The following is a 17,527-nucleotide window of genomic DNA, read 5'->3' on the forward strand; positions in this document are numbered from 1 at the left end:
TAATTTTTCAAGAAACCATATGGCAATACAATTATCAAAACACACTTTTACTTAATAACTTGAAATCGTACTTGTTAATAGTTTCAGGTAGGTAGCCTTGTTGGTCTGCAGTAGAACAGCAAGATTTGAGTCCAGTGCCTCCTTAGAGACCAACAAGATTTTCAGAGTATAAACTTTCAAGAGTCAAAGTTTCCTTCTTCAGATATCTGCTGGTTAATATTAATTGCCCATTTAATACACTCAAAGAAGAAAGCAAAATAGCAAGTTACAAGTTAAGGGTCCACAAACAATCACAGGAAGTAGGACAATCTGTACTCCCACTCACACACACCTTCACTCAGATTCTCTAAGTATTCAAAAGACTGGACAATTGATTTATCCCCCTCCCTATTTTCCCCCTTTAACTGACATTCATTAGTTCTCAACGTTTCATTCTTTCTGAAGTATTTTCAGTCTTTAACGCCTCACATTTGGAAGGGGGGCTTAATTTACAAAGTTACACTTCCTGTAAAACTAGGTCAACCCAGAGCATCCCATAAAAAGAAATTCCTACTTTGCCTGTAGATAGACCCCCTTGTCTAACTTTTGTTATCGACTTAAGGGCCAACTATTAAATATAACAGTTCTCTCTGAATAGCAGAAAAAGTAATGCTACAGTCAGTATGAGAAAGAGCACAACACACAAGGAACACCAAATGACAAGACATAAAGTTAAGCAAAACTATATATTTTATTGAGCCAACTTATATCGGTGTTACGTGCAAGCCATTAAGTTCCAGAGAAGTTTCTGTCAGCCTAAGGAAGGCTAGCAAAAGACGTAAAAACAAACTGGGGAAATGAAAACAGCATCACTTTAACAGATACAGAACAAAGTCTACACAAAAAAGACTACCCCGAATCAAACGACGGCTCTCCCAACGACCAGCGCCTACTCACACCTCACTCATTCCCTCCTTGCGCACGCGTATCTCGCGCCTCTACTCGCGAGCCCTCACGCATGCGTTTCCCACAATCCCACGCGTGCGTAATACCGTCCACCTCTCTTCCAAGTCGGAGTGAAACGAGACAGGTGTCTCCTAGGGTAGCAAAAGAACACCTAAGGAACGCTCTCGAGATCACCGTTCCAAGCCTCCATTGGTCCCACTCACCTCATAGTACTTCATCGCTGCACACACCCGTCAGCTGCCGTCGCTACCGCCTGGCACCCTTTCCCCTCACGTGACACCCTAACCTCATTGGAGGGGGCGCGGCACGAGAAACAATACGACCAATCACAGGAATTCGTTGCTAGTTACCCAACCAATCAGAAGAATAGGATGTGCCCACTGGTCTACGTACCCGCCCCAAACGTCCCTATAGAAACCCATAGCGCGTGATAGACTGTAATCCAATCAACAGGCAAAGTGGCGATGAGTTGCAGACTGATATACCAATCACGACGCTCAGGACAAATGTAAGAGAGTTTTTGTTGACAGGCGGGGAGCTTTTATTTCCAAAGAGTGGAACAACAAGAAGAAAAAGCTCTAGGGGTCAGTCCTATGCGCGCTTCCTCAGGAGCAAGCCCTATTGAACTTAATAGAACTAATTTCAGAATAAAACATGCATAAAATCGAGCTGTTCGAAATTCAAACGGCCAGAATGCAACCCGGATTACTAATTTGAGAGTTGTTTCAGGTGGGTAGCCGTGCTGGTCGGTAGTAGAAGAGCAAGCTTCGGGTCCAGTAGCACCTTAAATTTCCAGAGTATGAGCTTCCAAGAGTCAGAGCTCGTTTCTTCAGATAGGAGGAGTGGGAAAAGGAAGGGGCCCTTATAATCCATGCAAAGGGTGGAAGGGGTATTTAAATTGGAATGTTAGAAAGCTAGCTATAATACGTTTTGTACTTAGCTTGATATAGCAGGGGTGCAAAGTGCAGAAAATTAGCATCTGTTGTGCCAGAAAAACCCAATCAACCCAAATCCAAATATGCAAATAAATTCAGCAATCTCATGTTGTAATTTCTGCAATTTGTGCCTAGGCTCTATCAAGCTAGGGTTTGGGGGCAGGGGGCACTCAGTGGAATATGATACAATGGATTCTGCCCTTCAAAGCTGCCCTTTCCTCCAGGGGAACTAAATTCTGTACATCATTTAATTCTGGGGAAATGCCAGGTTTCACCTTGAGGTTGGTAACCCCACTCATGACTCAGGGCCCTGCCATTGGAGAAGGGAAACAGGAGGGTCAGTCCATCCATGCTTCCTTCACCATCCTATGGAGCAGCAGAAGACTGAGTTGGAGATTGGAAGGCCTATTTCTACACAGGTTATCTGCCTGTGATTCAGTGCTGTTGGGAAACAGTTTTTTTCCTGATTCCCTAGAACATCTAGATGCATTCATGATCTGGGATTTCCCTACCTGTTCTCCATTCTTTCTCAAACCTGTTTTGCTGCAAATTTGGGAAAGAGCATAAGAAAGCCTGGATGAGTGAGAAAGTGAGATTGTGGTGAGAAAGTTTGGATTTTCATGCCTACATGGCAGCCATTTTCTATCTCCACAGTGGCCATTTCCTCCCCCGCCCCTGCCACTAGGATTTGTTTTGTTTTGCTTTTAATCAGCAATTGAGTATCATTATATTGTTATAACAACTTGTGACAGGTTCTGTGAATTCTCAGCTTTCATTGTTTTAACAAAGCAAGCCTCTATCCCCTTCTATAAGCGGAAGACATGTCTTCACAACATAAAGGTTTAGATCACTTTCCTACTGGAAGTGATATCATGGCAATATAGGAATTGCTGGAAACTCTGTGGTAAAACCATAGAGTTTCCAGCAATTCCTAGAGTGGCATAATGCAACTTCCAGGTTTTCTTTGGAAGTAATGTCACACTGCATGCTCCACCAGTGATTTTTTTTTTAAATTACCCCACTGCTCAAAGGAGCAGCAGTGTAAAGAGAGCGTTGCCAGCAGGAGATCTCCTGTCATAGTGGGAGATCTGGCAAACCTGCATGATATTAATGAGTAGTTTGTCCCCAACATCTGTTTGTTTGGGGGGGGTGTAAACAGCAGAGGCTGCAATCAAAATTAGAAGCCTGTCGCGGCTTCTAAGCTTTTTTCCCTTTGGCATTTTTTCCGGTACAAATCGCCCCTTCTCCTTTTTGCTTCACAAAGGAAAAGATACTACTTCTCTTAGCAGTGAGAAGGGCCTAGATCAAGATGAGACATCCTGGGACTGAATGATCTGGTAAGGGCTGAAGCATTGACAGATTTTTTAAAGGAAAACACCATACCAAAAGATTCTCTCGTGGAATTCCCAGAATAAATGTTTCCACCCTTCCTGCCATTGTCTGACACAGTATTATATCATATGATGAGCTGCACTCCCCCTTGCGGCTGGAAATTGCTACAGAAACACCTATAAAATAAAAATATGGGCCTTCATGCAAGCAGGAACAGGCTCAGAAATGTGCCAGGCTTTACTAGCGAGTCATGTACGCTGAAACATTGCAATTCTAAGCAGAGTTACCCCAGTCTAAGACCATTGAAATCAATAGGCTCAGACTGGAGTAACTTTGCTTAGGATTGCACTGAAAGTAAAGAATGATCCAGTAGCATTTTGTGTATCACTTATGAGCTAATTTTTAACCTAGATAAACCCAGGGCAAGGAAGTGATTACTTGAAAGAAATGTGTTCCCTCGATTACAAATAGATGCAGGGTTTGTTTCCTTGTATTAATATCTTAACTTGTTATTGCCAGCTAGCGCAATCTTGTTAGGATCTTGGAAGCTAAGCAGGGTCAGCCCTGATTAGTACTTGAATGGGAGGCCACCAAGGAAGTTCAGGTTGTTACGCAGAGGCAGGCAATGGCAAACCACCTCTGTCAGTCACTGTGCACTGTTTAAAAGCCACAGGAAGACATCTTTACAAGTAATGAATAAAACTCATCCCCCAGTTGTAGTTCCTAACAGCACAGGATAGGCTGAAAACCATGTGGATGGATTGCAGGCATGTTAGAGTTCTTCTTAAACAGGCCTCAGATTGGGGGAGTTTCAAGTGGCAACCAGAAATGTGTCAGTGTTTGCAGAATAAAAGGTGTATTTACTATTACCTAGCATATATAGTAACATGGAAGACAATAGCAAGAAAGGTTAATTGAGAAGAAAGCCAAATATTATTCTGATAAAGCAGTCTAAACAAAATTAAACCATAATATAGCAGAATAGAGAGTCAGAGAAGAGATAAGGAAACGTATAGATCAAAGGCCTGTGTAGTCAGTGAAGGAAGAGCCTGTCATTAATGTTAGCTCCTTTGCTTAATCCTCTTTCCTTGGCAAATGTTCTTTGTATGTACTGGGAGGATGGCAAGGCTATTTCAAGCACAACTTCTATTAATAGCAACTTCTTGAAAACTGACAATAAGTGAATGCATAATGGGAAGAAATAACTTAAAATGCCAAAGTACATCTCCAGTTTCAGGAACACTTTCCATTTCAAAGGGCCTTCAAATTAATAACTCAGATCGCTCATAGTATAAAGACGCTGCAGGTAGTCATTTTGGTCTAAATTAAAATCCAAAAACAGTGTAATATCTTTTACACTGAGGGCTTTTTTGCTGGTTCTGGCCTCATGTAACTTGAATGTATTCTCCAAGTTCTGCACACACACAGTCAAAGTACCCCATCTCCAAACTGCTCCCCAGACTTTTTTTGCATTCTACACGGAAAAAGACTGCATCTGCCACAGAATTGATCCGGCTTTTCTGCAGCTTTTCTGCCTGCGCGCATACCTTTTTTCCTCAACTTTAAGACAGCTTTTTTTCAGTGCAGAATATTTTCTTTGATGTAAGCCCTGGCCCTGCCTTTCAGCTCTCCTGCATCCTGATTCATTGAACAATAATGTGAACACCCTTTCCTCTCCTTTCTTCCCCCACCACTCTCAGCCACCATCCTTTTTTAAAAAAGGTCTTTGTAGTTTGCTTTGTGTTCTGTGTAAGCCCTGGCATTTAACCTCAGCAGTTTACCTTGGCACTAAATCATCTTCTTAGGTGAAAAAGCACTGCTTGGAAAGACCTTTGTTTTTTCTTTTTAAAAAAATTAAACATCAATGCTGCAGCATCGTTGTTTCAACAACAAAAAATTTTTTTTAAGCATTTGCAATGTTGAGGGGGGAACGCTGCAATGGCTAACATAAAAACTCTGCAGAAAGCCCTGAAATTTCACTTAATATTTCAAAACAGTTTCCCTCCAGAACACCTCAGCCCCTTATAACATCTAAACATTACAACATTGCTACACATGATCAAAAACATTTTAAAAACCCACTGACAAAACTGTTGATGGGTCGTCTTCCACTAGAAAGCCCACAGCAGAATTGGGGCATTTTTTTAGTGCAGAAATAAGAAACAGACACCACTTCAGTACAACTCCCTCAATGTGCAGAATTAAAGAACGGAAGCAATATGGCACCATAAATAAAGCAGATCCGATCCTCATGAGCCAAATATGTAGAAAGCCCCAATGTAACGTTCACCATGCAGAAGAGGCCTGTGTTAGGTAGTAACCCTAAACAGCCAGTAGAGGGCAAAGAAGCATGAATACAACTGGAGGCATTTAGAACTTTTTGTTGTTACTGTCCCCAAGCATCCAGCTAAATAGGCAAGCTGGTTTTAAATAGAAAAGCAGCTTGCCTTTTTGGTGAGTAGTTGCAGTAAAAACTTCAAAGCAACTCTGGACGTGTGTATGTTTGTCCTCTGACTGCACTATGATAGTAGGATTGTAGCCTTAATCTCTGTCACAGAAGGAGCAAAGTTCTGTAGCTTTTTAAAAATTAAATGGTCTATTGTTAGTGCTTTTATTTTATGTAACAGTGGTTGCATCCACACAGTGGTGATTTTTCTTATTCCTTCCGTTACCCTTGTGAATGCTGATGCATTTGCAATGGCAACAGAACACCTTTGTTTTTCCCCGCAGTGCCCTTGCCTCCACCCCCAAACCAGGGCTGCCATCCACCCCACATCACTGGAGGGCCTTCTCTGGATTTATGAATCAATAATCAGCATATCGCTACAGCAATATGTCAATAACCAATTCTAAACTGTAGAGAGATAGAAATGACTATGGGGGGGGGAGATGTTGGGGCAAGGTAAATGGTGCTGGTGTAGGAAGGACCTTCAAAAATGTGCATTTTCCTGTCCACACAGCATACAAAGATGCTTTGACTGCAGTCCTTTTCAAAAAATCATACCAAAACAGATTTGGGAAAGTAGATGATCAGGGGGAAATGGCAAATGGATGCTCTTTAAAAAAATCAGTTGGTGTTTAGACCAAATAAAAACATCTGTGCAGAAGCAACTCTTATAACTTCATCAAATGCATGAAGTAGACTAACAGTGCAATCCTAATAAGAGTTACTCCAGTCTAAGCCCACTGAAGTTAATGGGATTGCACTGAAAGGCTATGATAGTCTTATTCTATTAAAATAAGCACAAATGTTTGCTATTGACTTCAGTAGACGCAGGATTACCCGTGAATGTGTTGCGCTGGTGATAAGTTGTTGTAATAAATTAAATCTGTTAGTTTTTATGGTGCCACAACAATCTTCATCATATTGATATGGCTCCCTGTGTACATCTATACTTCAGTTTTCTTCAAACACTTTGCCAAACAGCCTTTGCAAATACAAGCCTTAGTGTAATGTTTTGCCTTGTAAATATTTGTGTGTGTTTTATTCCAGCTAATTAATATGGAGATTTGAATTTTTTTGCAGTGGTTAAAAATGCAAACCTCTAAAGCAAGGAGGATTGGGCTGGGTGGGGGGGTGAGATGTGTAATGAATGATTAGATATTAGCTGTAACCTAGTGGGCAGAGTGAACTGCAGTTTAGTCAGAGCTGTTCTGAGGGGGGAAATGTCCAGTGCATTGTTCAAATGCTGATTGAAGCTGTTGTGGGAAAAAGGAGTGAAGTGCTGTAATCTAAGGGAAATTTGAGTGTTCTTTTCTTTGTAGATATTATTTGCCTATGTAACGAAATGGTTACCGGGGGGGGTGAAATGAGTGCCAGTTGCTGTTAATCTGCCTTTAAAGAAAGGGGAGGAAATGTTCCCCCTGAGGGTTGATGGGCTGTGGGGCCAGGGAGAGGCCTGCAGGAGTCTTGGTGTGGGGCGCCCTTATTCCTGGACTACAACTCCCAGCTGCCCCGGGCCAAGAAAGTGCGGGAAAAATAAGGGGTGGAGCCAGAATAGATAGGCTCAGCCGATCCTGAGGGAAGAAAGGCAGTTAGGCTTCTTCTTGGTTGAAGAAGGAGAGGCTCTTGCTGCTGGGTGAAACCCAGGTGCCTAGGCCCTAAATGTGGAGAGCCTGGGAGGCAGCAGAAAGGAAATAAAAGGTGAACTTTCCCTCAGACCACCAGCCCCTTAAGGTAGAGTAGGGAACAGTGTGGTAGGGAAAGCAGACAGCGGTTCTCTTTAGTTTGATTTTCTGCCTTGAGTCCTGAACAGTGGGGTCTACCCCTATGTGTTGTGCCTTTACCTGCTTTGTATATAGTGCTCTGTATATAGTTAATAAATTATCCTTTTTTGAATATAAAGAACCTTGTGGTGCTCTGACTACATAAGCTCCCCCACTTGGCACGCTACAGGAAGGGAGGGAGCCCAAGAGAACCTGATCAGGCCAGACCTTGGTGGGTTGCCAATTCTCCAGGGTCCACCCAAAGATTGGGGAATTCACTTCCCAGTAGGGAAATTCAGCCAGAGGGGTCTCACTGCTTCTCAGTCAGGTGGTGTACAAATCAGTGAGTGGTGGCAGCGATGAAGAGGGTGAGCCATGGCCACCAGGGACGGTGGGAGGCGGATAGCGGGGCTAGCAGGCCATTGACGGTGGCTCAGTTGCCTGGACTGAGAGCCAGCGCCCATTCCGCCACAGCCTAAATGGCAACGGGTAAAATAAGTCTTTGTGATTGAGTTTAAAAACATTTGAAGATCTATACCTATCTTGAAATCATTATGTTTATGGACTACTTTGAATCCAATACACTAACAAATTACTCTGAAACCATTACACCTGTGCACTTATAAATGAACTCTGTTTTTGTTTAAATAAAATAACTATTTCATTTAGTATAAAGGATTCCCTTTTATATCGCAGCCAGCCCCACATGCTGACTGTTCTGTCATTCTACCTATGTAACAAAGCCTTCCTGTGCTACTACAAGTCAGACTGGGAAATCTAAGCTGAGAGCCTTTGGAAGCAGTAAAAATCTCCTGGGAATACTGAAGCAGGCAACATTACACAGGCCTTTTCAGAGCCTTATTGTGGGGTGCCATTATAGGTGCTACATACCACAAGTCTCATAAAGGGGCAAGATGCTACTCTTGGTAAATCAGTTGATTTTTAAAATATGTCTGCATGTTTTTTCTTCCCCTCTCACCTTTAGGTGCTCCGGAATGATGTAGAAACATCACCCACCTGGTTAGAATTGAGGTTATTTCCTTTGTTTTAGGAGTTTTTCCCTATTGCCGATTTTAAGACTCCTGACTGTACAACATTCCAGTGGTGCCTGTTTTGCCTGAACATGCTGACCATTTGGAAAGCACAGCGGAAGTTATATAATCTTTTATTCTATTAATCCTTGAATGATTTGTGACTACTCAGCAGTTAGCTATGCATGGGTATTACCCATGGAATCTAGAACACTTGGAGAAATTAAAGTGAATATCTTTAAAACTGTATCCATTGCATTGTTTAGAATTTCCCTTTGTTCTTTGTATGGCTAAAATGCTGCTTTCCATCATCTGGAATAATTTTTTAAAAGGCTATTTTCAGTTTGTGTATCATAGGCCCATCCTCTCGCTGAGACCCCAGAGAACTGCAGCCAGTCTGTGTAGACAATACCAACATTGATTGAGTATAAGACAGCTTTATGTGTTCAATTAATGGCCCCTGTCAACAGTTTTACTACCCAGTCTAGGATTCTACTCAAAAATATTACTGTGTAAGATGAATATAGTTCTTGCATTGGGTCTTGAAATTTATTAATAATCCAAGCCACTTCCATACCTTCAAAATGATAAGTATAAATTATAAAAGTATATAATGATAAAAGTATATCAGTGATTCATTACCCTAGTCTCTTTATGACATACCCACATCAAAATCTGTTAGCACATCATACTTTAAGGGGATTTAAGGTGGCTTTATGTAGAGTTTAAATGCGCAATTTCCACTTGTTCCCCTTTTCTGCTGTAGACCCTCCTCATGACATTCTTCTGGGTCTCCTGTCCCCCAAGACCAATGATTTGCAGACATCAGTGGGCTGAAGTAAGGGATGGGAGCTCAATTCCACTGATAGACATTTTAGTCTGGTTCAAACCCATATTATCTATCTGTTGCATTTTTATCCCACTCTTCCTTCAAGGAGTGCAGTATGCATGATTCTCCTTTTCTTCATTTTCTTGTCACAACAATCCTGTAAGGAAGGCTAGACTGAGAGAGAGTATGACTGGCCCAAAGTCTTCCCATGAGGTTTATGGCTAGTAGGGATCTGAAGCTGGATCTCTCCAGTCCTAGTCTGGCCAACTAACAATTATACCGCACTGGCATTACCCATCAATCACTTCTGTATTACACTTCTGTATTCAACTTGATGGTAACATGCAGCTAGCATTCTTAAAAGACTGGGAAGATCTTTGTCACAAAAAGTGTTTGGGCTTGAGATCAAAGTAGTAAGTATTTCTTTCTAACCATCAACTTATCCCCCCTTTCCCCCAAATAACTTAAGGAGGAAAACATAGTAACAATTTTTCCTTTTTATTTTGGGTTCATACATCCCCAGTCCATTACTGGTGTCCTCAATTCTGCAAGGTCACAGAATTAAATAATCATTGTGACTACTGAAGAAATGCTCCATCTGCTGTTCACCAGAAGCACTGTCTGTCCAGGGTTAGTTAGTTGAATTTTGTGCATAGTTTAGAAGAAATGATTAGATTAATTTACCTTATGAATAGATCCCTATGACATTTGTGGCAGGGATTAGTGTCGGTTGAAAGTGTGCACTACACTGCAAATTAAACATGTAACCAGTTTTTGTTTTTAAATTAATCTACTAACCTAGTGAGCTGGAAAATGCTTATGTTTTCCCTGTGTCATTCCCAGCACCACACCCAGCTGACTCAATGCAGCTAATAGGTTTTCAGCATTGCAGTGTTCCACTTGTAATAATCCTTCCCAGGTATCCTACAGTCATTAGTGAATATGTGAAGCTGAGTTATGTTGATGGTGCACAAAAAGGCATAAGGACTCATCCAAGGTCATGCAGGTTAGATCCATGCACAGGTCTTAGCCCAAAGCTAGCAGCCCAGTTTCGAGAACAGGAGTAGGCAACCCCCAGTGTGCATGAAAAACAGCAGCATACCAAATCAGTGTGCTTGACATGAAAGGGGGTTCTCCACCCAGGCAACAGAGGCAAATGCCTGAGAATTTGGCACTGCCACAGGGGCTGGCTTGCTCCTAGCATGTCTGGCCAAGTACAACCTTTTCCACCCACCCCTTTTGTTTGCTGGCACTCCAACATCTTCATAGTTGTATTTTTTCTGTACTCCATCCAAAAGTATTGCCTGCCTCTGAATTAGAATTAAAAATCCAGCCCGGACAGAATATTACGATTCAAATCTGAATCCTGCAGATTCCTAAAAGAAAAGAGAGAAAGCAGATTCAATGTGTGGAATTTTAAATCTCCAAACTCAAAAGCAAAACTATGTTTGAAACACAAGAAATGAATAATAGAAAAGGGCAAGAGTCCAGTAGCACCTATAAGACTAACAACATTTGTGTTAGTCTTATAGGTGCTACTGGACTCTCACTCTTTTCTACTACTACAGACAGACAAACACGACTAACCATCTTGAAGAAATGAATAGTTAACCATGTCCCACTTCTCTGAATGGTGAAAAGTTGCTGGAGCTAGCACTTACCCAGGTTGTTTTCTATAAGAGGAGAGAGTGCTGGAGATTTGAGGGGTTTGTAGTATTTGCTTTATTTACAAATATGCAGGTAAAACAGTGGGATTTGAGTCCAGTGGCACCTAGAGACCAACAAGATTTTCATGCTGTAAGGTTTTGAGAGTCAGAGCTCCCTTCTTCAGACTATGCATGTTGAGGCACAAAGCACTCCTACAGGGCAGCAGATGTACCACCGCACATCAGAGCCCCAGAAAGAGAAAGATTCAAATTCAGTATAAGCTTTATTCAGATAAGAGAGAGATCCTGTACATGCACACACAGACCCCAAATTCTTCACCCAATTCCAGCAGTCCATCCACTTTCTCTCTGCCTCTCCTACCTAGTTGGTCTTTAAGGTGCTACTGGACCCAAAACTTGCTCACATCATACAGATGCACATCTGACCATTTCCTGTAGCCAAGGTGGTGTCATCTCTTTCATGCCATGACGGGCTGCTTGAACAGCCAGTTTCCTAACAAGGCCAATAGGAAGACCTCCAGTCATTAACAGTGTGATCTTACACAGAGTTACTCCAGTCTAAGCCCTTTGGTTTCAATTAGCTTAGACTAGAGTAATTCTGCACAGGATTGCTCTGTAAAATAACTTAGTATTCCCTTTGTCATGTAGGATGGACTGAGTCTTTTATACTACCTCTCCCAAAAGATTTCTCTCCCCGCTAGTGATATCAGGCTCTCACTTTCTTGGCAGGCAGATGGGGTGGGGGGACAGATGAACAGATTAGCAAGGAACCAAAAACATACAAGATAATTCTCCCTTTGACATAGCATGTTTCTTACTTGCAATTGTAATTCAGCCCTTCGTTAGCAACATGAAAAGATATTTGGCTTCTTGACTCAGAGCCAATACCCTACCTTCAGGCAGACACATTGCTTCAGCATTCCAGCCTTATTTGACATGCTTGAACAGTCTCCACGCTGAGCAAAGCCCAAAGAGTTATTTTTTTGTGTAACATGTTCATGAGATAAAGAATAAAAATTCTTCTTGGAACACAGAACAGCTGCAATCCAAAGAGATGTATGCTGGTTAACACTTGTACAAGCAAATGTGAGGCTAAATCCTTTGTGCTCAGCATGAACCTTCAAGAAATCCAGCAACAAATTTTTTTCCATCTCAACATGCAGACCCTCAAAACAAACAAAAAGCTTAACAGGTCTTTTCCGCATGGGGCTTTTTCTTCAGTTCTGGTGGCATACTGCATTGATTTCTCTCCAGACTTCTGCAGTATCCACTTCAGTATACTTCAATTCAGTATCCAAACTGCTTCCCAGACGTTTTTGCTTTCCGCATGGAGAAAGGGTGCAATTGCCACAGAACCGATCTTTCCTCGGCTTTTCTGCAGATTTCCCCCCTGTGCACATACCCTGATTTTTTTTCCAGCAAAGTCAAACAGGATTTTTTGAAGTGTAGAATGCTTTCTTTGGTATGAGGTCTGGCCCTGCCTTTCACCCTCCCCTTTATTCCCCTGAATCCTGATCAAGTTTTTTTCCCTTTTTTAAATTAAATAGCGACTTTGCAATGTTGGTGCCATTAAAAAAGACAAAAAAAAGCCTTTGTAAGTTTCCTCAGCAATCAACTGAGGAAACTGACCAGTCCTCAGCCCATTTCTGAGGGCAATCCACTGAGGAAACTGACATTTTTCTAGTGCAGCAATAAAAACAGGGTTCACCTCCCTCCAAGTGTAGAGTTAAAGAATCAAAGCAGGATGGGGCCAGAACCGATGAATAAAGCGGATCCGATCTACATGGGTTGAATACACAGAAAGCCCAATATAAATTTCACAATGCAGAAGAGGCCACACTTACAACACTTAGCAAAACTACTCATTTCTAGTTTGCTCAGAAATCTTCTATCCACTTTGTTGTAAGGAAATCATCAAGGCATTTCATTCCAAATGCATTCCCCACCCCACCCCAAAGCATGGCTTGTCTTTTCCTGTGGTGATCCCTACTGCTTGCAGATGTTGATCCAAGTGTATCCAGAAGTAGCAAGCAGAATTTCCAAGCAAATTGTCTCTATGTGGCAGGCTGTGGAAAGAGTCCCTTTCTTGCTGTTCCTAAACTGGTTCTCAATCCAATCTAATTTCACCTCTCCTTTTTTTCCAAAGTTCCCAAAGTCTTCTTTATCTGGAAGGGGGGGCACATTCTGCAGGACTATCAAGTGATGTCATAAATCTTCTATGGCTCTTCATTAATTCCAATCACCGAATTGCTGAAACAGAACATAATCAATTTTAGGACTGACATTAGACAACATGAAGTACAGGTAGTATATAGGAGTACAAATTTAAAGCAACAGATAATATGGTGACGTTTATGATCCCTAACTCATTAGTGAAGCCCATGTGCAGGCTGGCACCTGCAAGAGACCCTGTTCAGATGAGCAAAGCTGCTGTGGAGGGACATAGGGAGGGAGGCGGTCCCATAGGTATGCCGGACCAAGGCCATGAAGAGTTTTGTATGTAATAATCAATACCTTGAATTGAGCACGGTAAATGATAGGTAGCCAATGGAGTGACTGTATGATGGGAGTGATGCTCCTGCTCGCTTGTCTTCTGGTCCACAACTTCCCACTTTTTCCTCTGTCCATTCTCTTCCTGGCTGCTCATGGAATGAAGAATTTTATAAGAAGCTTTCTTCCCATAGGTGCAGGCTGCTGGTCAAGGCACTCCCCTTTTCTGTCTATGAAGCTTTCTATAGCTTTCTATAGCTTTAGGACATTAGGCCTGCCAACCTCCAGGTGGTGCCTAGAGATCTCCTGGAATTACAATTGATCTCCAGGCCACAGTGATCATTTCCATAGGAGAAAATGGCTGTTTGGGAAGGTGGATACTATGGCATTGTACACCATCAAGGTCCCTCACTTCCCCCAAACTATTCCCTCCCCAGGATCCACCCCTCAGATCTCTGGGAAATTCCCAACCAGGAGCTGGCAACCCTATTGCACATTTGTCTTTACTTCCTTCCTCCCCAGCCCATCAACTGCTCATTCAGCTCCTGGATCTCATCGGCTGCCTTCAACTGGTCACTCTGCACTTGGAATCCTGATTCAGCCTTGACTAGTTTACTCCTTTCCTGGCTGAAGAAGCATCGCTCTCATCTCTTCCTGCAGAGCCCCCATGCATTGCTACAGAGCCTCCATTTGCTGTGAAGCCTACTGGTTTTTTTGCTGCAAAACTCATTTGCTACACAGACTTTGCTGGGAGACTATCTTTAAGTCCATCCCTGGGAATGGACATGTAGAGTCAGTGTAAGGCACAAACAGCTTCTTCCCCCCCCCCAGCCATTTCTGTTGGCAAAAAAAAGGACAGGAGGGAAGCATAAAGCTCTGCCTTCCCCCTCAGTGACTCCCAATATGCGTCAAATATAATTTTTTGGGTCCTCAGCTGGATTTCCTGCTGTGGGAACCTGACCCCTAGTTGTGGTGGTGCTACAAACACTCCATTTGGACTCAGTTCTGTCCACAGAAACACATTCCCATGCTGACCCCAGTGAAAAGCACGCATCACTTTTCTGAGCAATGAGAAGTTCCAGAGGCTAGTTTGTTCCCTTTGGGGGAGAAGAGATTGGAAACTGACAGCATTGAGTGAAGGTCATCTTCCCCCTGAGCCCTGATAGGCTGTTTGGACTGTCAATTTCCTAACAGTGAATGCAAGCTGGGGAGATAAGACATTACCATTCTCTTTGGCGTATAGAATAAACTGATTGCCAGTAATCAGCCTGCTACTATACACAAATAACATTAATTGCAAAATATCTGCGAGAGCTTTTGAAGGTGGCTTAGTTATCTATGTGGATGATGACAATTTATGCCAACTTAGATTCATAGGGAAGCTCATAAAAATAAATTAATTATTTCAGAGATTATATTAAAAGAGTTCTACCCATTGGGCAAATGTTTTATGGAACTATAAGTATTTCTTTAGCATGCACTCTTCAGTCTTGTGTAATCTCTTGTTATACAATTTCCTAATACAAGTTTTTTCAGAAGCAGAGTAGAAGAAATTACTTTCTGCCTTGATCTTTGATTAGAGTTGGGTTCAGACTTAATTACTGGAACAGCATTCTTTGCCTGCTGTTTGAGCTAATGTTCTGTTTAGCCTGATGTTGCATAAATAAAACAAATCACACTGAGAATAAATATGGGCTTCAGTTTTCTAAATGATAATGACTGCGGTGATTAGGATGGTGAACACAGTTTTTTTTAATGTTAATGGAAAATTCAAATTGTGAACTATAAGGCAACCCACTACATGGTAAGAAGAGCAACATTGTCATAAATGGAACATTGGTGTAGAGAAGAGCTGGTCATCAGAAATGAAAAATGTTAGAAAACTGTCCAGTCTAAAGCTGTCCTCTTATATAGATGGCTGAGTTTCCCACAACCAAAACCTCTTGGAAGAAAATTATACATGTAATGATCATCTATCCAGTGGCTTCAACATGTTGATGGAACTATACAAAATGAACATTGTAAGTTGGTCTGGAACTTACTAGGTGCAGCAAAAACTCTGATTGAAGCAAACAGAATCAACACCGCCCTGAGCCCGTCTGATGGGGAGCGCGGTCTAGAAATGTAATGTAATAAATAAATAAATAATAATAACATAAGGCTTGATGAAATGGTAATATCAACTATGTGCATTTAACAGGGAGAAAAATTAACAAAAAGTTAAAAAATGAAAAAGTGACTCTTTGTGGACTTTATGGACATGGGATAATTTAGAGATCAATATGTTTTCTCATTGTTTTCAAATGAAGTAATGCCATTTTTCTGCATTATGTCTGTATTCAATATCATGTCTAACATATGCATATGTATCATTGAGTCACAACCAACATATGGCAAGGGCTTTCAAGGCAAATAAGAAGCAGAGGTGGTTTGCATTTGCCTTCCTCTGCAGAGTCTTCCTTGGTAGTCCCCCATTCAAGTACCCATGATCTGACGAGATCTATTTATGCCATGCCACTTTCTCTCCTATTATTTGTATTTATTTATTTTTATTTAATAACAACATTTGATTTATATACCACCAGGACAACTTAACACTCACTCAGATCAGTTTACAAAGGCTGATTCCGCACACGTTGGATAATGCACTTTCAATGCACTTTATTAATCGTTTGAGGTAGATTTTTTTGTTCCGCATACAAAAAAAATCCATTCCAAATGATCTATAAAGAACATTGGAAGTGCATTATCCAACGTGTGCGGAATCACTCAGTGTGTGTTATTATTATCCTCACGACAATCACCCTTAAGGTAGGTGGGGCTGAGAAAGCTCTGAGAGAGTTGTGACTGATCCAAAGTCAAACAGCTGGCTTCAAGCTGAGGAGTGGGGAATCAAACATGGTTCTCCAGATTACAGTTCTGCCACTCGTAATCACTACACCAAACTGGCTTTATCCCATTAATACCCCACCTTTCTCTCCAATAGAGACCCAAAGTAGTTTATACCATTCTCCTCTGTTTGATCCTCACAACAATCCAGTATGGTAGGTTAGGCCGATAGTGTGTGACTGGTGCAAGGTCACCCAGCAAGCTTCCATGGCAGAGTGGGGATTCACATCTGGGTCTTCTAGATCCTAGTCCAACACTCTAAACACTACACTACACTGTGTCTCAATTGCTTTTCCTTTTCACATCTAATATGTAACAGCATGTTAAATACGCTTTGCTTATTCAGGTTTCTAGAATCCTAGTCCATTACTTAGACGGTTCATTGTAGTGGTTATATTGACTTACACTGTAATCCACTGTCAGTCTCAGTAAGAAAGGTGACTATAAACAGTAATTAAAACAAATAATATAAGAGGAAGGGGTTGCAGAACTATATAAAACATTCCATTTATTACAAGTATATTTCTTTCTTACACTGTTATTGTATAAGTCTTTAAATTATTAATTTAAAATGTACAGTGTTTCAGTTTTCAAACAATTTGAATCAAGGTAGTGGCCTCTACTTCTCTTTTTGGGAACAGCCCCCCCCCCAGCCCAACACCAGCAACCTGTGAGAAGTGAAAACAGCTGCTTCTTTGCTCAGCATTAACCTGAGGGACAGGAATTGGCAACTGAGCACCTCTAGCTGCTACTAGCTGAGTTTTGATTTGAAGTCTGAGAGAGAAAAATAAAATGACACTCCGAGATGCTGCTTCTCTTCTGGCAGAATATGATAATTCCCAAAACTCAAGCATGTGACTCCTCTGTAGCTGTCATGACCTACCAGGGGATCCTGACCCACAGTTTGAAACATGGGTGTGAAGAGTTTTCTGTTCTAGTTCTGTTTCTTTTCATATTATGAACTCATTCTAGTCAGTTTTGTCTTTTTTGTTTTCACTGTTCCACCCTAAGCCCTGAACTAGAGTTGCTAACCATATTAGCTGAGGATTAAGCTAGGGTGGAGACATCCATCCACCTCTCATCAGACTGAGTTTTGTGCTCTTGTACCTTGCTGAATGAATTGGCAGCAGCCCCCATCCTGTGATGTATCATCACAGAAACATGGAAACACACTTCAGAAAAAGAAGGCTGGCTGGTTCTTCT

General features: G+C 41.6%; 3 protein-coding genes across 3 annotated transcripts in view; 2 read left to right on the forward strand and 1 right to left on the reverse strand.

Moving 5' to 3' along the window:
- LOC129328231 (very-long-chain enoyl-CoA reductase) overlaps positions 1-1,235 on the reverse strand; it is a 48,418-nt gene extending 47,183 nt beyond the window's left edge. Inside the window, exon 1 of the mRNA XM_054977153.1 lies at positions 1,149-1,235. Within this exon, the coding sequence (XP_054833128.1) occupies positions 1,149-1,163 (15 nt within the window). The 5' untranslated portion in view covers positions 1,164-1,235. The remainder of the gene's footprint in view (positions 1-1,148) is intronic.
- LOC129328232 (dnaJ homolog subfamily B member 1-like) overlaps positions 1-17,527 on the forward strand; it is a 67,674-nt gene that overhangs the window by 20,131 nt on the left and 30,016 nt on the right. The window lies entirely within an intron of this gene.
- Positions 1-17,527, forward strand: part of LOC129328233 (PDZ domain-containing protein GIPC1) — a 116,297-nt gene that overhangs the window by 19,929 nt on the left and 78,841 nt on the right. The window lies entirely within an intron of this gene.

Source organism: Eublepharis macularius, chromosome 4 (assembly GCF_028583425.1).
Source record: "Eublepharis macularius isolate TG4126 chromosome 4, MPM_Emac_v1.0, whole genome shotgun sequence".
NCBI classification, from domain to species: Eukaryota; Metazoa; Chordata; class Lepidosauria; order Squamata; family Eublepharidae; genus Eublepharis; species Eublepharis macularius.